Below are 23,539 nucleotides of genomic sequence, written 5' to 3'. Positions count from 1 at the left end.
GTTCTTACCATGCTTGTTGCAAGTTGCGGATTCATATGCCTGTTTTGGTGCTTTATACTATCCGGGGACGTCCAATTTACTGCTGAAATACTGCTGGATTTTTTCTAACCTTGTTTCATTAAATGACATTATTTTGTTGGTGCAACGAAATTCTATTAGACGGATTTCTATGTCTTAAAGAATCTTGTTTGCTAAATGGGTTTGGAAATTTCCTCTTGAACTTGTTTACAAGTTTTGGTCATGCTTATAACATTCTTTGCTTGTTTATAATGCTGATTTACTTCTATGCATTGAATAGTTTGAGTGAATTTTCAGATTGACCATAACTTGAAACTCTTTTGAGATTTTGAGCCTCTTTTGCATAAACTCACAAGATTGAAAGTTTTAAATCTATGCGGCTGAATTGATTCATTCTATTCATACCTAATTCACATTAAGTCACATAGATCATGAGGTTTTCCATTCTTGTTTCAACTTGTGACTTTTATGCCTCATTGAATTTGGTGTTGAATGTTTCTTGATTAACTTGTTTCTCAATGTTTTGATTTTACCAACACCAATTAAGGCAAACTTAGTGACCTTTACATTGATTGTTGACTTACTTTTAATAAAGTGTTTCTTTTGCAATCTCATATTTCATCATCAATGACTAAATGTCCCTCATGATTATGAGTATGCTTACCTTCTATACTTTGTGCACTTCTTTTAATTGAGCCAGTAACCGCCATATCACTAACTTTTGAACCAGTTTCTAACTCTAACTTGATTAACCAACTGATTTCTTCCTTTTGTTTTCAACATAACTCCTTTAACCATTCTTTTGGATATGACGTTTCTTAGGCTTAATGAACAAGCGTTGTGCAATTGTGGTTTGAATTCTTGGTTTGTGACTTGGTTTGAACTCTGAATTTTGTTACTTGCATTCCAAGAATTCTCTTTTCTTCACTCACTTTATGAATATGTCTTACCTTGAGTGCTATACATCTACTTGGCTAGTTGCTTATGTCATATCACATCTGTTTTTCAGGATGTCGGATAAAGAAAAAGCCATAGCTACTACCTCAAAGAAGAGGAAGCACTCTAAAGCCTCTACCCCTTCCCCTTATGCCAACTATGCTAAGAATCCGCTTAATGACGTGGATAAAGAGAATCAGCTGCTACCATCCACTGACCCAACCAAGTTTCCCAATCTCTATTGTGAGCTTCGCTTCCCTAAATATCGGAAGACGAATCTGAACATTGAGAAGAAATTGATCCTTCCCAACGACGTGAGACGCGCCATCAATACCCGTATTCTGGAATTGGGCTTGGACTTTGTTGATAGGGATTTGGGAAGGATAAACACTTCGTGGGTGAAGGAGTTCTACTGCAACTTCTTTCATGCAACTCTTGATTCAGTCCACCTACGGGGTAGGGAGATCTTGATTACTGAGGCAGCTATTGAGGAGGCATTGCTTTGCCGACCTCGTACTGGTGACACATGCGCCTATCAGCAGGCAGAGATAGCTATCCACTGCATGACCTTTGATTATGAGGCGCTGAAGCGCGTGATTGCCACACCGGACGCCCCTTGGGTGATGGATTCTGGCAACAAGAAGCCCAAGGGGATGCTATTCACTTATTTGTCGAGAGAGACTAGGACTTGGTAGTAGATATTCGCCCATTATGTCCTGCCCACCACTCATTTTTCCGAGATTCCGATGGATATACTGGTTCTGATTGGCTGTGTCATGGAGGAGAAAGAGGTAGACTTCCCCCGGTTGATCAGGCAGAGCATGTGGCGAGCACACATCCGTGGCCTACTACCATTTCCTACATTGGTCACCAGCATGATTGAGCTAGCCGATGTCCCTTAGAGGGACGATGACGTGACACCACCACCCCTAGATGATGACGACAAGGAGGCTACTATTCCGTGGGGTGGGTGGGTGCACAAGAAGCCTCCATCCAGACACCGTTCTCGAGTTAGAGCAGTGGTGGAGGTAGCTCAGCCTTCATCTTCCACAGCAGCAGCAGGACCCTCTTCTGCTTCAGCAGTAGCATCACCTTTTCCACCACCACCAGCACCTGAGCCGACATACCTGCTAGTACAACGCCTATTTTGCTTCATGGAGCGCAGCGAGCATCGTATCATACGACGTCTCGATCGCATAGACCAGGTCTTCATATCACAGGGCATTGAGCTACTTCCTCTCTCTGACTCTCCCGCCTCCGATGAGCAGGATCAGGAGGAGGAGCATGTTGAGGAGCCGACTCAGCAGGAGGAATCCCCAGAGACACAGGCCACCACAGAGGTTCAATAGCCCCCTGAGGACTCACAGCCAGTACCACAGCAACAGCCACAACCTGAGTCACAGCCACAGCCCGACGCGACTGTTGACCCCCAGCCCGAGCTTCAGCAATAGCATCGAGGACGATGCTTCATCCTAAAGCGTGGGGAGGTCACCGTTCGTGACCGGTGGATAGCATATGTGTGGTGAACTTTTGGACATTTATCTTCTAGTCTCTGCTACTTTATTTTATTTTGCACTTTATCTTTGAGATTACTCTGAGATTATTGTATATATTTGCTATCTTGGAATTACTTTATCTTAGTCATCGCATTTTGCACCTTAGATTGTATACAGTCCATATTTTGGTTGGATTTTTATTATATAGTTGTTTTAGCCTTTTTGGTTGTGGATTGTTGAAACTTAGTTGATCCCCTTTGCGTATGAAATTTGCTTTGATTGGAAAAGAGGTAAACTAAGAAATTTTTTTAGTTTTCTAAATCACAACCTTGCATTAGAATAAGCTCAGTCAATATGATAAAAATCTCCAAGAAATCCATTTCTAGGGCACCACCCCAATTGGTTAGAATTTTTTTTAGGACTTGCTTGAATTATACACTTTGTGGATCATGTTTTGAGCAAAGAACACAAGCATGCGAGTTTTGAGCCTTAATTGTGTGGTTACATCATATAACCACTTATTTTCATTCTTGTGTGCATTATTCTCTTCCTATGAGTGTAATCTTTGATTTGTTTGATTCTTTATGTCCATTACTTTGTGTACACATGCATTTATATGATTGAGGCCATTGTTCAAATAGCTCACTTACCCAAATAGCCTACCTTTTATCTTTCATTGTTAGCCAATTTGAGCCTATACTTAACCCAAGTGTTCATAATTGTAGCACATTACAAGCCTAAGTGAAAAATAATAAATGTCCCATGTTTGGATCTTTGATTAGCTTAGGCTAGTAAGAGTGTTCATTACTAGATTTTGGGAAAGTTGGGTACATTGGAAAAGAGATGAAAGCATGTTTTGTAGTTGTATTGGAAATCTTGGGAATTGGGTACACACTCATATATTAATCAGGTGTAAATCATATGCATTGATGCTCTTGTACATATTTTAGTTTGAAAAAAAAATAATGATAAAAGAAAGAAAAAGAATTGAAATAAAAAGGGGACAAAAATTCCCCAAGGTGAAGTTCAATAATAATCAAAGCATATGTGTGGTGATCAAAAGAGAATGCATGAGTGTGTCGAAAAGTGAAGAATGGATAGCTAGGATTGTTTAGAATTGTATAGGTTGTCATAGGTTAGGTGGGAAGTTTAAGTTAATCAAAGATCCAATTCTCAAGCTCACTTGACCATATGCACCCTACCTTGACCTAGCCCCATTACAACCCATGGAAAAGTCCTCATGATATTTGTATGCATGCATAAAGTAATTGTTGATTGTTAGATGAAAAATAAATCTTAGAGAGCATGATTAGGGAAGACTTGAGTGAATCAGCCCCATACACTTGAGTGCCTAGAGCAGATACATATCCAGCGAGGGTTCGATCGCTCAATTACATGTTTCCACCCATGATCATTGATGAGCGGATAATTTATACGCTTTTTGGCATTGTTTTTACATAGTTTTTAGTATACTTTAGTTACTTTTTATTATATTTTTTTTAGTTTTCATTCAAAAATCACATTTTTGGACTTTACTATGATTTTGTGTGTTTTTCTATGATTTCAGGTATTTTCTGGCTGAAATTGAGGGACTTGAGCAAAAATCTGATTCAGAGGCTGAAGAAGGACTGCAGATGCTGTTGGATTCTGACCTCCCTGCACTCAAAGTGGATTTTCTGGAGTTGAAGAAACTCAATTGGCGCGCTCTCAATTGCTTTCGAAAGTAGACATCCAGGGCTTTCCAGCAATATATAATAGTCCATACTTTGCACGAGTTTAGACGACACAAACTGGCGTTCAAACGCCAACTTCCTGCCCTATTCTGAAGTTAAACGCCAAAAACAGGTTGCAAATCAGAGTTAAACGCTAGAAACAGGCTACAACCTGGCGTTTAACTCCAAAAAGAGCCTCTACACATGAAAGCTCAATGCTCAGCCCAAGAACACACCAAATGGGCCCGGAAGTGGATTTCTACATCATTTACTTATCTTATGTAACCCTAGTTACTAGTTTAGTATAAAAACTACTTTTAGTGATTTATTTTAGATCTTTGGTTAGTCTTTGAATAGTTTTACGTTCAGAGATCACGTTTAGAGGGCTGGCCATTCGGCCATGCCTGGACCTTCATCACTTATGTATTTTCAACGGTAGAGTTTCTACACCCCATAGATTAAGGTGTGGAGCTCTGCTGTTTTTCATGAATTAATGCAAAGTACTATTATTTTTCTATTCAACTCAAGCCTATTTCTTCTCTAAGATATTCATTCGCACACAAGAACATGATGAATGTGATGATTATGTGACACTCATCACCATTCTCACCTATGAACGCGTGCCTGGCAACCACTTCCGTTCTACATGCAAACAAGCTTGAATGTGTATCTCTTGGGTTTCTAATCTAAGATTAAAACCTTCGTGGTATAGGCTAGAATTATTGGCGGTCATTCTTGAGATCCGGAATGTCTAAACCTTGTCTGTGGTATTCTGAGTAGGATCTGGGATGGGATGACTGTGACGAGCTTCAAACTCGCGAGTGTTGGGCGTGTGACAGATGCAAAAGGATCAATGGATCCTATTCCAACATGATCGAGAACCGACAGATGATTAGTCGTGCGGTGACAGCGCATTTGGACCATTTTCACTGAGAGGACAGGAGGTAGCCATTGACAATGATGAAACCCAACATACAGCTTGCCATGGAAAGGAATATGAATGATTGGATGAAGGCAGTAGGAAAGCAGAGATTCAGAAGGAGCAAAGCATCTCCATACGCTTATCTGAAATTCTCACCAATGAATTACATACGTATCTTTATCCTATTTTATATTTTAATTATATTTTAATCATCAAATCACCATAACCATTTGAATCCGCCTGACTGAGATTTGCAAGATGACCATAGCTTGCTTCAAGTCGACAATCTCCGTGGGATCAACCCTTACTCACGTAAGGTTTATTACTTGGACGACCCAGTGCACTTGCTGGTTAGTTGTATCGAAGTTGTGAAGAAAAAGAATTTGAGATTACGAACGTGCATATTGAGTTTTTGGCGCCGTTGCTAGATATCACAATTTTGTGCACCAAGTTTTTGGCGCTGTTGCCGGGAATCGTTCGAGTTTGGACAACTGATGGTTCATCTTGTTGCTCAGATTAGGTAATTTTATTTTTATTTTTAAGTTTTTATTTTTTTTAGCCTTTATTTTCGAAAAATTTTCAAAAAAAAAAAGAGAGATTTTATTTTGTTCTTCAGAATTTTTAAGAATGAATTCTAGAGTTTCATGAGATATGTTAAATCCTGGCTGGCTTTTAAGCCATGTCTAATCTTTTGGACCGAGGTTTCAACTATCCTTAGAAGAGCTTCTTTGTCTTTCTCAGCAATTTAGTTGTTGTATGTAATGTTCTGCTGAAGCTCGGCTGGCCATTGGCCATGTCTAGTGTTTTGGACCGGAGTTTTTACTGAAAGCTTGGCTGGCTAGTAAGCCATGTCTAATTCCTGGACCGGAGCTTTAGACTAACATTGCATGATTCCTGGAATTCTTATTAAAAATTTTGAAATCCTTATTTTTCTTTTTCCAAATAGTTTTTGAAAAATACAAAAAAATTTTAATAAAATCATAAAACCAAAAATAATTTTGTATTTCTTGTTTGAGCCTAGTGTTAAATTGTAAGTTTGGTGTCAATTGCATGTGTTTCAATTTCCCTTTAATTTTCGAAAATTCATCATGTGTTCTTCATGATCTTCAAGTTGTTCTTGATGAATTTTCTTGTTTGATCTTTGTATTTTCTTGTTTTGTGTCTTTTCTTGTTTCTCATATGCATTTTCAATTTGTTAGTGTCTAAAGTTTGAAAATTTCTAAGTTTGGTGTCTTGCATATTTTTCTTTTCTTAAAAAATTTTCAAAAATAAGTTCTTGGTGTTCATCTTGATATTCAAGGTGTTCTTGGTGTTCATCTTGACATTCAAAGTGTTCTTGCATGCATTAGTTGTTTTGATTCATAATTTTCATGTTTTGAGTCTTTTTGTTGTTTTTCTCTCTCTTCTTAAAAATTCAAAAATAAAAAAATATCTTTCCCTTATTCTTCTCATAAAATTTGAAAATTTGGATTGACTTAGTCAAAAAGTTTTAAAATTTAATTGTTTCTTATGAGTCAAGTCAAATTTTCAATTTGAAAAAAATTCTATCTTTTTCAAATCTTTTTCAAAAATCAAATTTTTTTCATTCTTTCTTTCATATTTTCGAAAATTTCAAATTGATTTTCAAAAATCTTTTTCTTATTTTGTTTCATATTTTTGAATTCTTTGCTAGCATATAATATTTTGATTTAAAAATATCAAGTTGTTACTTGCCTATTAAGAAAGGATCAATCTTTAAATTTTAGAACTATATCTTTTAGTTTCTTGTTAGTCAAGTAATCAACTTTAATTTCAAAAATCAAATCTTTTTAATTTCCTTTTCAAATCCTTTTCAAAATAAATTTCAAATCATATCTTTTTGAAACTTAATTTCAAAATCTTTTCTAACTTCTTATCTTTTCAAAATTGATTTTCAAATCTTTTTCAATTAATTTTATCTTTTTGTTTGATTCTTATCTTTTTCAAAACTACCTAACTAACTTTCTCTCTCTAATTTTCAAAAACTCCTCCCCACTTTTTCAAAATTCCTTTTTTTATTAACTAATTATTTTAAATTTTAATTTAATCTTAATTCTCTTTTTAATTTTCGAATTCTAATTAATTAATTAAACAAAAACAAAAATATTTTCCTTTTGTTTCAATTTAAAATTTCGAATTCTTCCCCCTCTCATCTCTTTCTATTTATTTATTTATTTATTTACTAACACTCCTATTCCACTCAAAATTCGAACCCTCTCTTCTTCTCTGTGTTCGAATTTTTCTCTTCTCATTCTTCTATTCTTCTCTTCTTATACTCACATAAGGAATCTCTATACTGTGACATAGAGGATTCCATATTTTCTTTTTCTGTTCCCTTCTTTTTCATATAAGCAGGAACAAGGATAAAAACATTCTTGTTGAAGCTGATCCTGAACCTGAAAGGACTCTGAAGAGGAAGCTAAGGGAAGCTAAAGCACAACTCTCTGGAGAAAACCTGACAAAAATTTTAGAAAAGGAAGGAGACATGGCCGAAAATAATAACAATGGTGGAGATGCAAGGAAGATGCTTGGTAACTTTATTGCACCCTCTTCTAACTTCTATAGAAGAAGCATCTCAATTCCTGCAATTGGAGCAAACAACTTTGAGCTTAAGCCTCAATTAGTTTCTCTAATGCAGCAGAACTGCAAGTTTCATGGACTTTCAATGGAAGATCCTCATCAGTTTTTAGCTGAATTCTTGCAAATCTGTGACACTGTCAAGACCAATAGAGTTGATCCCGAGGTCTACAGGCTTATGCTTTTCCCTTTTGCTGTAAGAGACAGAGCTAGAACATGGTTGGATTCACAACCTAAGGAAAGCCTGAACTCTTGGGATAAGCTGGTTAGTGCTTTCCTGGCCAAATTCTTTCCTCCTCAAAAGATGAGCAAGCTTAGAGTGGAAATCCAAACCTTCAGACAGAAGGAAGGAGAGTCCCTCTATGAAGCTTGGGAAAGATATAAGCAACTGATCAAAAGGTGTCCTACTAACATGCTTCCAGAATGGAGCATCATATGTATATTCTATGATGGTCTGTCTGAGTTATCAAAAATGTCATTGGACCATTCTGCAGGAGAATCTCTTCATGTGAAAACCCCTGCAGAAGCTCAGGAGCTCATTAAAATGGTTGCAAATAACCAGTTCATGTACACCTTAGAGAGGAATCCTGTGAACAATGGGACACCTCAGAAAAAGGGAGTTCTTGAGATTGATACTCTGAATGCCATATTGGATCAGAACAAAATATTGACTCAGCAAGTCAATATGATTTCTCAGAGTCTGAATGGATTGCAAGCTGCATCCAACAGTACTAAAGAGGCATCTTCTGAAGAAGAAGCTTATGATCCTGAGAACCCTGCAATGGAAGAAGTAAATTACATGGGAGAACCCTATGGAAACACCTATAATCCTTCATGGAGAAATCACCCTAATCTCTCATAGAAGGATCAACAGAAGCCTCAACAAGGCTTCAATAATAATGGCGGAAGAAATAGGTTTAGCAATAGCAAGCCTTTTCCATCATCTTCTCAGCAACAGACAGAGAATTCTGAACAGAGCCATTCTGGCCTGGCAACCATGGTCTCTGATCTATCTAAGACCACACTAAGTTTCATGAATGAAACAAGGTCCTCCATTAGAAGTTTGGAGGCACAGGTGGGTCAGCTGAGTAAGAAGATTACTGAAACTCCCCCCAGTACTCTCCCAAGCAATACAGAAGAAAATCCTAAGAGAGAGTGCAAGGCCATAACCTTACTTGGTATGGCCGAATACCCAAAGGAGAAGGAGGACGTGCATCCCAGTGAGGAAGACCTCTTGGGGCGTCCTCTGGACAGAAAGGAGTTTCCCTTTGAGGAACCAAAGGAATCTGAGGCTCATACAGAGACCCTAGAGATTCCATTGAACCTCCTTTTGCCATTCATGAGCTCGAATGAATATTCTTCCTCTGAAGAGGATGAAGACACCATTGCAGAGCAAGTTGCTAAGTATTTAGGAGCAATCATGAAGTTGAATGCCAGTTTATTTGGTAATGAGACTTGGGAGGATTTGTTCACCAATGAACTGAGTGCACTAATAAGGCAGACATTGCCTCAGAAGAAATTGGATCCCGGAAAGTTCTTCATACCTTGTACCATAGGCACCATGAACTTTGAAAAGGCTCTGTGTGACCTTGGGTCAGGGATAAACCTCATTCCACTCTCTGTAATGGAGAAACTGGGAATCTTTGAGGTACAAACTGCAAGAATCTCACTAGAGATGGCAGACAAATCAATGAAATATGCTTATGAACTAGTAGAGGACGTGTTAGTAAAGGTCAAAGGCCTTTACATCCCTGCTGATTTTATAATCCTAGACACTGGAAAGGATGAGGATGACCTTGACAGACCCTTCCTAGCCACAGCAAAAGCAGTAATTGATGTTGACAGAGGAGAGTTGGTCCTTCAGTTGAATGAAGACTACCTTGTATTTAAGACTCAAGGTTCTCCTTCTGTAACCATAGAGAGGAAGCATGAGAAGCTTCTCTCAGAACAGAGTCAAACAAAATCCCCGCATTCAAACTCTAAGTTTTGTGTTGGGAGGTCACAACCAAATTCTAAGTTTGGTGTTGAGAGGCCCCAACATTGCTCTGATTATCTGTGAGGCTCCATGAGAGCTCACTGTCAAGCTATTGACATTAAAGAAGCACTTGTTGGGAGGTAACCCAATGTTATTTAATTATATCTATTTATTTTCCATTGCTATTTTATCTTTTCCTTAGGTTGATGATCATGTGAAGTCACAAAAACTACTGAAAAATCAAAGACAGAATGAAAAACAGTATTAAAAATAGCTCACCCTGGAGGAAGAGCTTACTGGCATTTAAACGCCAATAAGAAGCATCAAACTGGCGTTTAACGCCAGAAAGAAGCATCAAGCTGGCGTTAAATGCCAGAAACAAGCACCAGACTGGCGTTTAACGCCAGAACAGAGCATGGAATTGGTGTTTAACGCCAAAAATGGGAGAAAAGCTGGCGTTAAACGCCAGAAACAAGCAGCAAGCTGGCGTTTAATGCCAGATATGCATTCTAAGGGCGTTTTGCACGCCTAAATGGAGCAGGGATGCTAAGTCATTGACCCCTCTGGATCTGTGGACCCCATAGGATCCCCACCTACCCCACCTCTTCTTCTCTCCTCTTCACACCTTTTCATAACACTCTTCCCCAAATACCCTTCACCAATCACCTCCATACCTCTTCCCCAAAAACGCCACCTACCTCTAAATTTAAATTACTTTCCCTTCCAAACCCAACCCTAATGACCGAAACCTACCCTCCCCCCCACTCCTATATAAACCCCTTAACACTACTCCATTTTCACACATCACAAACACTACTTCTACCCCTTGGCCGAATACACTCTCTCACTCCATCTCCTCCATTTTCTTCTTCTTCTACTACTTTCTTTCTTCTTTTGCTCGAGAACGAGCAAACTTTTTAAGTTTGGTGTGGTAAAAGCATTGCTTCTTGTTTTTCCATAACCATCAATGGCACCTAAGGCCAGAGAAACCTCAAGAAAGAGAAAAGGGAAGGCAATTGCTTCCACTTCTGAGTCATAGGAGATGGAGAGATTCATCTCAAAGGTCCATCAAGACCACTTCTATGAAGTTGTGGCCAAGAAAAAGGTGATCCTTGAGGTCCCTTTTAAGCTTAAAAAGAGCGAATATCCAGAGATCTGACAAGAGATTAGAAGAAGAGGATGGGAAGTTCTCTCTAATCCTATTCAACAAGTCGGAATCTTAATGGTTCAAGAGTTCTATGCAAACGCATGGATCACTAGGAACCATGATCAAAGTATGAACCCGAATCCAAAAAATTGGCTTACAATGGTTCGGGGGAAATACTTAGATTTCAGTCCAGAAAATGTAAGGTTGGCGTTCAACTTGCCAATGATGCAAGAAAACACACACCCCTATACTAGAAGGGTCAACTTTGATCAAAGGTTGGACCAAGTCCTCATGGACATATGTGTGGAAGGAGCTCAATGGAAAGTTGACTCAAGAGGCAAGCCGGTTCAATTGAGAAGACCGGACCTTAAGCCTGTGGCTAGAGGATGGTTGGAGTTCATCTACCGCTCTATCATTCCCACTAGCAACCGATCCGAAGTAACTGTGGATCGGGCCATCAGGATCCATAGTATCATGATTGGGGAGGAAGTAGAAGTTCATGAGATTATACCTCAAGAACTCTACAAGGTGGCTGACAAGTCCTCCACTTTGGCAAGGTTAGCCTTTCCTCACCTTATTTGCCACCTCTGCAATTCGGATGGAATTGACATAGAGGGAGACATCCTCATTGATGAGGACAATCCCATCACTAAGAAAAGGATGGAGCAAACAAGAGATCATGGACCTCAACAAGAGCATGAGGAAATTTCTCACCATGAAATCCCTGAGATGCCTCAGAGGATGCACTTTCCTCCACAAAACTATTGGGAGCAAATTAACACCTCCCTAGGAGAATTAAGTTCTAACATGGGACAACTAAGGATGGAGCACCAAGAGTACTCCATCATTCTCCATGAGATTAGAGAAGATCAAAGGGCTATGAGGGAGGAGCAACAAAGGCAAGGAAGAGACATAGAGGAGCTCAAGAACACCATTGGGTCTTCAAGAAGAAGAAGACGCCACCCTCACTAAGGTTGACCCGTTCCTTAATCTCCTTGTTCTTATTTTTCTATTTTTCGGTTTTTGAGCCTTATGTTTTATTTATGTTTGTGTCTTTATTACATGATCATTAGTGTTTAAGTGTCTATGTCTTAAAGCTATGAATGTCCTATAAATCCATCACCTCTCTTAACTGAAAAATGTTCTAAAAATAAAAGAACAAAAAGTACATGATTTTGAATTCATCCTTGAAATTAGTTTAATTATTTTGATGTGGTGACAATACTTTTTGTTTTCTGAATGAATCTTGAACAGTGTATATTTTTGAATTTGTTGTTTATGAATATTAAAATTGTTGGCTCTTGAAAGAATGAGGAAAAAGGAGAAATATTATTGATAATCTGAAAAATCATAAAATTGATTCTTGAAGTAAGAAAAAGCAGTGAATACATAAGCTTGCGAAAAAAGAAAAAGAAAAGAAAAATGGCGAAAAAAAAAAGGGAAAGAAAAAGAAAAAGCAAGCAGAAAAAGCCAAAAGCTCTTAAAACCAAAAGGCAAGAGCAAAAAGCTAGTAACCCTTTAAACCAAAAGACAAGGGTAAAAAGGATCCAAGGCTTTGAGAATCAGTGGATAGGAGGGCCCAATGGAATAAAATCCTGGCCTAAGCGGCTAAACCAAGCTGTCCCTAACCATGTGCTTGTGGCGTGAAGGTGTCAAGTGAAAACTTGAGACTGAGCGGTTAAAGTTGAGGTCCAAAGCAAAAAGAGTGTGCATAAGAACCCTGGACACCTCTAACTGGGGACTCTAGCAAAGCTGAGTCACAATCTGAAAAGGTTCACCCAGTTATGTGTCTGTGGCATGTATGTATCCGATGGTAATACTGGAAAACAAAGTGCTTAGGGCCACGGCTAAGACTCATAAAGTAGTTGTGTTCAAGAATCAACATACTGAACTAGGAGAATCAATAACACTATCTAAATTCTATGTTCCTATAGATGCCAATCATTCTGAACTTCAAAGGATGAAGTGAGATGCCAAAACTATTCAGAGGCAAAAAGCTACTAGTCCCGCTCATCTGATTGGAGCTAAGTTTCATTGATAATTTGGAATTTATAGTATATTCTCTTCTTTTTATCCTAATTGATTTTCAATTGCTTGGGGACAAGCAACAATTTAAGTTTGGTGTTGTGATGAGCGGATAATTTATACGTTTTTTGGCATTGTTTTTACATAGTTTTTAGTATACTTTAGTTACTTTTTATTATATTTTTATTAGTTTTCATTCAAAAATCACATTTCTGGACTTTACTATGAGTTTGTGTATTTTTCTGTGATTTCAGGTATTTTCTGGCTGAAATTGAGGGACTTGAGCAAAAATCTGATTCAGAGGCTGAAGAAGGACTGCAGATGCTGTTGGATTCTGACCTCCCTGCACTCGAAGTAGATTTTCTGGAGTTACAGAAGCCCAATTGGTGTTATTTTAATTGCGTTGGAAAGTAGACATCCAGGGCTTTCCAACAATATATAATAGTCCATACTTTGCACGAGTTTAGACGACGCAAACTGGCATTCAAACGCCAACTTCCTGCCCTATTCTGAAGTTAAATGCCAAACTCCAGAAACAAGCTACAAGTTGGCGTTTAACTCCAAAAGGAGTCTCTACACATGAAAGCTCAATGCTCAGCCCAAGAACACACCAAATGGGCCCGGAAGTTGATTTCTACATCATTTACTTATCTTATGTAACCCTAGTTACTAGTTTAGTATAAAAACTACTTTTAGTGATTTATTTTAGATCTTTGGTTAGTCTTTGAATAGTTTTACGTTCAGGGATCACGTTTAGGGGGCTGGCCATTCGGCCATGCCTGGACCTTCATCACTTATGTATTTTCAACGGTAGAGTTTCTACACCCCATAGATTAAGGTGTGGAGCTCTGCTGTTTTTCATGAATTAATGCAAAGTACTATTGTTTTTCTATTCAACTCAAGCCTATTTCTTCTCTAAGATATTCATTCGCACACAAGAACATGATGAATATGATGATTATGTGACACTCATCACCATTCTCACCTATGAACGCGTGCCTGACAACCACTTCCGTTCTACATGCAAACAAGCTTGAATGTGTATCTCTTGGGTTTCTAATCTAAGATTAAAACCTTCGTGGTATAGGCTAGAATTATTGGCGGTCATTCTTGAGATCCGGAATGTCTAAACCTTGTCTGTGGTATTCTGAGTAGGATCTGGGATGGGATGACTGTGACGAGCTTCAAACTCGCGAGTGTTGGGCGTGTGACAGATGCAAAAGGATCAATGGATCCTATTCCAACATGATCGAGAACCGACAGATGATTAGTCATTGACAACGGGAGGTAGCCATTGACAACGGTGAAACCCAACATATAGCTTGCCATGGAAAGGAATATGAATGATTGGATGAAGGCAGTAGGAAAGCAGAGATTCAGAAGGAGCAAAGCATCTCCATAGGCTTTTCTGAAATTCTCACCAATGAATTACATAAGTATCTCTATCCTATTTTATATTTTAATTATATTTTAATCATCAAATCACCATAACCATTTGAATTTGCCTGACTGAGATTTGCAAGATGACCATAGCTTGCTTCAAGCCGACAATCTCCGTGGGATCGACTCTTACTCACGTAAGGTTTATTACTTGGACGACCCAGTGCACTTGCTGGTTAGTTGTATCGGAGTTGTGAAGAAAAAGAATTTGAGATTACGAACGTGCGTACTGAGTTTTTGGCGCCGTTGCTAGAGATCACAATTTCGTGCACCAATCATCTTTTCTTGCAAGTTCGTAAGATCTTTCAATGATACAATTCAATTGTGGGTTGATTTGATTGCTATTGCCTTAGACCTTGTGTTTGTATATGTATTTTTGGAAATTGACTTATTTTGACCAAGTGGGTGCATTCATGTAGATAGATTTTATATGGGTAGGTTGCATTTAGTTAGTTTGCATTGAAACCATGTTGATACTCCTTTGCTTCTTTCTTAATTTTAGCATGAGGACATGCTTAGTTTAAGTGTGGGGAGATTTGATAAACCTTAATTTTGTGGTTTATCTTGCGCTTATTTAAGGGGATTTTATCACCTTTTTCCACATTTATTCAATGAAATCGCAGGGTTTTGTAATTCTCCCTTGAATTATGCTTAAGTGTAAAAACATGCTTTTTAGGCCATTAATTTGGTTATTTTAACTCACTTTAATTCCATTCGATTCCTTGATGTGTTTGTTGAGTGATTTCAGATTCATAAGGCAAGTATGTGATGGAAGAAATGAGGAGAAAAGCATACAAAGTGGAGAATGCATGAGGAAACAAAGATTGGAAATACTTCAAGGGGCGCGCAAGCGTACAAGGCGCGCGCGCAGAAACGACATCGCACAGCAACGCGCACGCGTACATGACGCGTACGCGCGGATGAAGAAACAACCAATCGACGCGCACGCGCACATGGTGCGTACACGCCGATACTCGCATGTGACCCATTTAAAGGCAAAATGCTGGGGGCAATTTCTGAGCTGCCCAGGCCCAAATCCAACTTGTTTCTGAGTGTATTTCATGCAGAATTGAAGCCCAAGCAAGGGGGAGCAATTAGTTAGTCAACATGATCCTTTAGTTAGTTTTCTAGAGAGAGAAGCTCCCTCTTCTCTCTAGAATTAGGTTAGGATTAGTTTAATATCTTATAGATATTGATTCAATTTCATGATTCCATCTTGTTTCTTCTACAATTTCTCATTTTTATATCTTGTTTCTTTAGTTGTAGTGTTAAATTCTCATTTTGCTATCTTTTATGTTGTTGAACATTGTTGTATCTAATTTCCTTTTAATACAATTTTATGTTTCTATGTCTCTTTTATGTTTATCTTCATTGTTGATTTCTTGCTTATGTTAGTTATGGGTTTCTTTAATTTTAGCATTTTGTGATGATTACTTTTATTGCACATTAGGTATTTGATAGAATGTTTCCTATAGTTCTTGAGTAGTTCTCTTGACCCTTGGCCTAGGCTAAGGGGATTGAGTGATCTTGAGTCCTTAGGCTTCATGGAATTGGTAATTCTAGAACCCTTGGGGATCAATTTGATAACCATTGACTCTAGCCTACTACTAAGTTAATTAGTAGCTAGGTTGGAACTTATGGATTGATATTGATCAAGGCATTTGACATACTCCAAGCCTAGGAGTAGACATTGCGTACTTAAGGCTTTAATGAGTAGACCTAATGAGCTTGGTTCCTTATAATTATCAATATTTGATTTATTGACAAGGATGGTAATCTCAATTACCTAAGTCTTAGCCAAGAGTTCTTTATCTTGCTTTCTTTAATCACTTGCTTGATTTACCTTTTCTTGTTCCTCTTATAAACCAAAACCCCTTTTCCCCTTTATAGCCAATAATTGACCACTTCATTATAATTCCTTGTAAGACAACCTAGAGTCTAAATACTTCGGTTAATTCTTATTGGGGTTTGTACTTGTGACAAAACCAAATTTAATTTGATTCGAGGATTAACTATCGGTTTGGACTATACTAACAGCGGAAATATTTTGTGGAATTCTGAACCGGTAAAAATGCGCGTATCAGACCTACCGATTCACCATCCGGATGCTCCAAAGCTGTATCAGCCAGAGGATGGTGACCTTCCTGAGGTGCAGCCAACTGCTGGGAGAGGGAGAGGTAGGGGACGAGAGAGAGGGAGGTAGAGGGAGACACGGTGGAAGGAGAGGGAGGCAAGGGATTCAGAGGTTTCCTGCGACAGAGATTTCGTCAGCCCGCCAGGGCATGTGGCAGAGGATGTTGAGCACACGAGTAGAACTCTATCAGGACCGTTTTTCGGAGACTACTTGTCCCTTAGGCTGCGTTTATTTACAGAGACAGGACACTGAGACAGAGACACAAAGACACAAAATCATGTTTGGCAGAGGAGACATGGACAGAGACAATGTGTCCAGAGACACTAATAAGAGACACAACTTATTTTTTATTTTTTCTTTCATTATTCTTGTTAATTTTTCATAATTATATTTTTTATTATTATATTTTTCATTTCAATTTTTTTGAATAAAAAAAAGAGAATAAATTGAATTTTCATAATTTGTTCTAGTTTATCACCAAACAGAATACAACACAAAATTTTGTGTCTCTGTCCATCAGTGTCTTGTTCTCAGTGTCTTTTCCTGTCCTGTTCTCGGAAACAAACGCAGCCTTAGATCACCTAGGTCATATCCTTTGGAGGTCGGGCCCAGTCACCAGAGGCATACACTAGGATCCGGCCCCTGTTCTCACTTTGACTTCGGGACCCAGTTTAACCTGCCATTCAGCCCGTCAGAACTCGGGCCCTAGCCAGACTACAAGCCACTCTTGGATATGCAGGAAATGGCAGATATGATGATGGATATGCTTGATTGGATTACTCGTTTGATCCAGGGGGTGATGGCGGGTTGCCGGATTTTTCGGCACTGCCACAGCAGACCTAGCCCTTTTCACAGATGCACACCACTCCTCCACAGTCTGCATACCAATCACTACACATGAACGATCCATCTAATGGTTCATCCTCCACTGCAGATTACGCGACTCTGAGGGACTAGATGAGCACTCCAGTACCTGATCTGGATCTGCACCACTCTGGCAAGGACAATGCGATGTTAGACCTCCTGCATGTGGCATAGGTGGCTGTCTTGACCCGAGGCCTCATGGACGACAAGCTGGTCCACGTGACGGTAGGCGAGGTCGTGGCTAGTAGGTTTTATGATAAAGTATAATTTTGTTATAAATGTGTAATGTACAAATAATTAGTTATGAGAAAATATTACTTTTGTTAAAAATGTCTCATGTACAAACAGTTAGTTATGAGGAAATATTACTTTTGTTATAATTAGGATTAAGTATGATTTTGGTCCCTAAGGTAGGGGATAAATTTTTTTCGTCCCCGGCCTTTTTTGCCTACAAAATGGTCCCTAAGGTTTAACTTGGTTTTAAAATGCTCCCTAAAAAATTTTTAGCCCCTACTTTATGGACAAAAATCGTACTTAACTCTTATAATTAATATCATTGTTTTAAAGTTCAAACAAGTATACAATTTTCAAGTAGTCAAATGAAGTAAATTACATGGTACAACGCTTACAATAATAGAGATATCCACCATAAAATGACACTTATAACTAACATCTACTAGACGATGCCCCTCTACCGTCAAGAGCGGTACAAGTCCTACGCGTGTGACCGACTTGACAACACAATCCGCACCTCTTCTCCCCGCTATACTCAACCTCATCCATGTTGTTACAAATCCTAGAGCTGACAGGGCGACCTCTCTTTACTCTCATCATCCTAGGGTTGGGCCGAATACGAGCCCCGTTATAGGATGACCAACCATCTTCGTGACTTATGGGTCAAAACTCTGATCTGTAAACATTAAAGACTGACTCCATGCAAAACACAGGATGTACATACCGCTTCTAATCAAGTCTTGTATGAGAGCAAGTTGCAAGAACGTGATGGCTAGAAACATGAAGAGCCTGAAAATACCCACAATCACGCTTACCCTCATCAAGTAGCACTTGGTAATTCTGTTGCCTGGACCTAAGCACTGCCGCTAACTCTTTAATTGTGAACGTAGTCCTCGACCGATCAAACTAGTAAAAATTCATAGTGTTAAAGTGCTTTGAGTTGAATTCCATGGCCTTCATCAACGTCTGCGAGAATTCAGCACCGACTTGAAGTTGGGCAAGGGGCTCTGAACCCTTCCTAGCAAAAAGTTTACCTGAACGGAAATAACTTGACTTAACAAGAACCGTGATTGAAAAATTATGAGACCCCTTCATGATAGCGTTAATGCACTCTGAGATATTTGTTGTCATGTGACCAAACTAACGGCCCTCATCTACATACTGCGCCCAATGTGACCGAGGCATTTCTTCAAGCCAGTTTATGATTGCTACATTTTGCCCTTAGACAGCCAAAATAATGAGCAAACTCCCGCTACGATTTTGAATACGCTGCATTAACCTAAACCTTCTTCAAGTCTTTGTTTTTGAAGTGAATAATAAAATTGACAACAATGTGTCCTGTACAAAATGCCTGGAAGGTATGAGGTGGTTTTTATAAACTTTTCTCGGCATTCAACGCAGCATCAATTGATTTGTGTCTGTCTGAAATCACATTCTACCGCAGATACGAAAGAAAGAACGACCAAGCCTCCTTTGTCTCACCCTCTACAATGGCAAATGCAATAGGTAAAATGTTTGCATTGCCATCTTGAGCAATGGCCATCAGTAACGTGCCACCGTATTTATCATATAAGTGGGTGCTATCGACGAAATTAAGTGGCTTGCAATGCTTAAAAGCCTTAACACACGGTGGAAACGTCCAAAAAATCCGATGAAATATGACAGTGTCGACTGAGCCAGGCCAAAGCTGTGTCACAAGTTGTACCCAAGTACCTAAAAATCCATCAACAGTTAGCACATATAGATGATGACTTTATACATAATTAAGGACAATTAAATGAATTTTATCGGGCAAGTATATCTGCATAGCAAATAACTGAGGAAGCTCGTTGTATGACTCCTCCCAATTGCCATATATTCTAGCAATGACTCTTTGCTTTGCAAGCCACACGTTTCTGTAGGACACCTTGTAACTAAAGTGATTCTCCACACCTCCTTGCAGAACCCCGATGCTAATTGTTAGATCTGCTTTGACCATTGTGAATATGTGTTGAGCAATCACCTTTGAATCTAACCTACGATGATCTTGGCCCATGAATGCTTGGATGTAAGTATGAGGACCATTGTATCTCCTAACCTCCCATTTTTCTTACTTTCGGCAGTATGCTATGCGTATGTTCCAAGAGCAACTGGGCCCAAATTGGATACACACTGTACATCACCAAACATGGCTTGTATGCACACACACACACACATTAACTTGACATACATTAACATGACACATATTTTTAATAAAATTAATCACCATCATCATCTTTGCTTTATTTAGTTTCTTTCATCACTGAACCATAAGGAAATAAGAGAAAGAAAGAGAGAAACCGAGTGAGAGAGAGCGTGAACGTCATGGAAACATAAACCTTCCAGCTCCGATTTCTTACAATCTGTAACTCTGATAAAAAATCTAATCTGATTAAAGTGTTTGTATCTTCTTTCTCTACGTATTGGTGTCATTTTTGTTCGATAGAAGTTGACAGTGACGTAGCTCTCCTTCTCCTTGAAGTTTGGCCCTTTGGTGTTCTTGGCGGAGGAATCGATTTCTGATATTTTTTCTTCGGCATCTCGGTCAAAAATCCTCTCCGGAGTTTCGAGTATTTCGATTTCGTACAAAGGTAGAGTTTCGGTAAATTCTCACTGATTAAATTTGTATTGGATAAGTGAATGGTTGTTGTGATTGATTATTGATGGAGTTTGGTTGAATTTATATTGAATTTTGTTGATATATTGTTATATGTGATTAAGCTTGTAATTCGGTCATGTTTGTGCTGCCCAAACCGTGATAATGAGGCTGATTTAGGGCTGTTATTGTGTTAGTTTTTGAATAAAATGAGTGAGGTTTAATGACCGAGGAATTAAATTAAAAGCTGTGAGAAATCGGTAATCGAAAAGCTCGAAAATGGTTTTAAAATCAAGTATATATTTTGAAAGATCATAAGAAAAGATTTTAGTTTTGAAAGAGTATTTGTCACCAACACAAATATTATTTTCGAATATAAAAATGTAGTTTGATAAAAGACCCGGGTTAAAAGATAGTAATTATATAAGTTTTGGGAGTATTTTGTGTAAAAAGTAAAAGTTCGGAGTAATCCTGATATTTTATAAGAAATCAGGGTTATTTATAATAATATGGAATTAAATTAGTAATTTTATTAAATATGAAATTAAAATTATTAACTTTATAAAAATGTTGGATTCAAAGGTAAAATATTTAAAAGCTTGAAGTTGGAATATAATTCTTGAAAGCTTAAAGAATAGAACGTTAATAAGCAGGTTTTGATATAAAGATAATAATATTAATACTCTTTTATTATCAATACTAGCATTATTTGTATCAATATAATATATTAATATTTTATTTAAAATATATTATTTTATTTATGATATAGTAAAAGGATAAGCAGAAAACTGTCTTAAAAGTTTTAGAAAGACAAATCTAAATTAAGAATTTTTTATTCTCTTTCTATAAGACACTTAGGGAAAGGCGACTAAATAATGCGAAGATAATTTATATTGTGGAATGATAAGAAAGAAAAGAAGAAGGAAAAAAATATTAAAGAAATCTCTACCACAGTAGAGTAGAGAGCAAAGAATAAAAAAATTTAAAGAATCTATGTCACAGGAGAACAGAGAACATAAGAGAAAGGAATGTATTAATTAAAGGAATCTCTGTCACAGGAGAGCAGAGAATAAAGATTAAAAGAATCTAAAAAATCTCTGTCACAGGAAAACAGAGCACAAAAAAGAAAAAAATATATTAACTGAAAGGATCTTTACCACAGGAGAGCAGAGGGCAAAGATAAAGAAAAAATTTTAAAAGACTGTCTGCCACAGGAGAGCAGATGCGGCCTTACTTGGGCCTTAGTGTCAAATGTATAGTCAGGATGCCCACACACTGAGAACTATTTTCCAGATGTAAGCATATTGAAATACATTTAAAAGTCACACTGTATGTGTCCTGGCTGTAAGACTTATATGCACACTATATGCATCTGGAAAGCCTGAGAACGGTTTTCTAGATGTAAGCATATTGAAATACATTTAAAAGTCACACTGTATGCGGCCTGGCCGCAAGATTTATATACACACTGTATGCATCTAGAAAGCCATATCTGGGACTTGTGCTCGGGTAATGTCGGGAGTGGGTAGGCAACCGACACATGAGCTTATAGCCTGCGTAGGAGTAGACATGCATCATGCTTGTTTATATATGTATCTATGCTATGTAACTCTGTGATTATATGTGTGTGCTGCATGGCTGATTGACTTCTGTGTTCTTTTATTATTTATGCTTGTATGTATTCTGTTGTTAGTTGCGGTTGGATAATAATAGCAAAATGAACTTAACTTCTAACCCCGACCCTACTAAGAACTCTCCAGTTCTTACCCCTATTTCCACCCCCTTTCAGTTATAGGTGCGAAGTTGCGGGAGCACAGAAGAATATGTTTGCGAGTTGAGTTGTTGTTAGAATTTATTTTTTCCTCACTTTGTTAGTTGAAGTTTTATTCAGAGGGGTATATTTTTGTGATCAGTTTTGTATATATTACTATAAGGTATTAATAATATTAAGTATGTGAATATGTGTATTTATTCTTGTTGGAAAGGTTTTAACTTTTTAGTAAAAATGTCGACAGATTAACGCATAGAGGATCAATAATAAATAGATAATAAATGAATTAGGTTAGTAACGCCTTACTTTTGGTACGATCATGACGTGTTGGAAGTCGGGTCATTACAATTACCAAGTTCAACGTTCGAGCCCTCATGACTACCTTCAGGTGGCATATTTAGATCGACCATCATCCTTCTAATATTTCGTCTAATAGCTCCAATTAAAGGACTATCATCGACAGTATCCACATATAATCCTCGTCCACCTAACTCAACGAGAAACACAAATAATTTCAACAGATGAACATTTGTCCATCAGTTGTGCCACGACTTTATAAGACGTACGTCCACGTCGTTACGTAACTGATACCTAATTCAAAACAACAGAAATATTTTTCAAAACTGTGGTCTAATAAACATAATAACAACAGAGCAAAGACAACTGTAACATACCTTTTATAAATCAAATTGTCATCCACTTCGGTCGGATATCTGTAGTAAATTTTTTTCACTCTTTTCGTGTATTGTTGCCCAACGGAATGCAATATCAAATTCTTCAATGCTGTTAGACTGTTGACTTCCGGTGCCATGTACGTAATTATTTGTTGTCCAAACTTAAAAATGATAGAACTTTTTTCATTATACAATATTTTACTATCATAATGAATGGATAACAATGAATTTATTGACATTAAAGAGAAAAAATGCGAAGATGAGGACCAAAGAGAAGAACAAAATTATGGTTTTGAGCTCTGCTCTCCACCAGCCCTGCTTTTATTTTGGAAACTCTACTTGAAATTCGCTGGGAGTCAGACGAACTCTATTAAAATTATAGAATTCGTCGGGAATGTGGCAAACTTGCCTTAAATCCAAAAAAAAAATACGTATCTGTAAATTTAAAGTTTGAATAACGAATTTTTTGGAAATAATAATTTTTTTAATTTATTTTATAAAAATCCTATATTTTACTTTTGTAGGTTGTGGCAAAATTAAAATTTGTTTTTTTACCTTAATTTTATAGTCACTATCATTGAAGAAGAAAAAATTATATCACAATTTTGCTAGTACCGCCAGTAAAATTAAAAAACGAAAAAGTTAAAGAGTTACACTACACAATTTCTACCATTACGTATATCATAATTTTGCTGACAAAATTTTTGTTTTTTTACTTATTTCATTTCAAAAAAGGATAGAGCCATGAAGAGATAAAATAAAAAAAAACGTTGCATCTACTTAGCCTTCTTTCTCTCCAGATGCATAATTTCTCTATTTTTATCCAAAAATTTTTGTGTTTTTTAAGTTTTCCTAAAATTAAAAATATAAAAAAATCACAGAAATTTTAATAATAAAGAACATAAAAATTTATAAAGAATAAAAAATTGTGTGAAATTGAACACAGAATAGTTACAAAATAAATTCTTGAATTCGATCCCTC

General features: G+C 37.6%; 1 protein-coding gene across 1 annotated transcript; it reads right to left on the bottom strand.

Annotated features, from left to right (window-relative positions):
* Positions 1–18,933: 18,933 nt before the first annotated feature.
* On the bottom strand, positions 18,934–19,533 carry LOC112785743 (uncharacterized). The gene is made up of 2 exons (XM_025829180.1): positions 19,350–19,533; positions 18,934–19,211 (listed from the first exon to the last, which is right to left on the bottom strand). Exons 1-2 carry the CDS (start codon positions 19,531–19,533, stop codon positions 18,934–18,936), a joined length of 462 nt encoding a protein of 153 aa, XP_025684965.1.
* Positions 19,534–23,539: the final 4,006 nt, after the last annotated feature.

Source organism: Arachis hypogaea, chromosome 20 (assembly GCF_003086295.3).
Source record: "Arachis hypogaea cultivar Tifrunner chromosome 20, arahy.Tifrunner.gnm2.J5K5, whole genome shotgun sequence".
Classification (NCBI taxonomy): Eukaryota; Viridiplantae; Streptophyta; class Magnoliopsida; order Fabales; family Fabaceae; genus Arachis; species Arachis hypogaea.
This window is presented reverse-complemented; position numbering and strand designations above follow the sequence as displayed.

What these genes read in the sequence shown, in the direction of transcription:
- LOC112785743 (XM_025829180.1), bottom strand. Translation starts at nt 19,533, where the DNA reads ATGGGCCAAGATCATCGTAGGTTAGATTCAAAGGTGATTGCTCAACAC. An exon ending in AGTCATTGCTAGAATATATG is followed by an intron (nt 19,212 to 19,349) that starts GCAATTGGGAGG and finishes ATGGATTTTTAG; the next exon opens with GTACTTGGGTACAACTTGTG.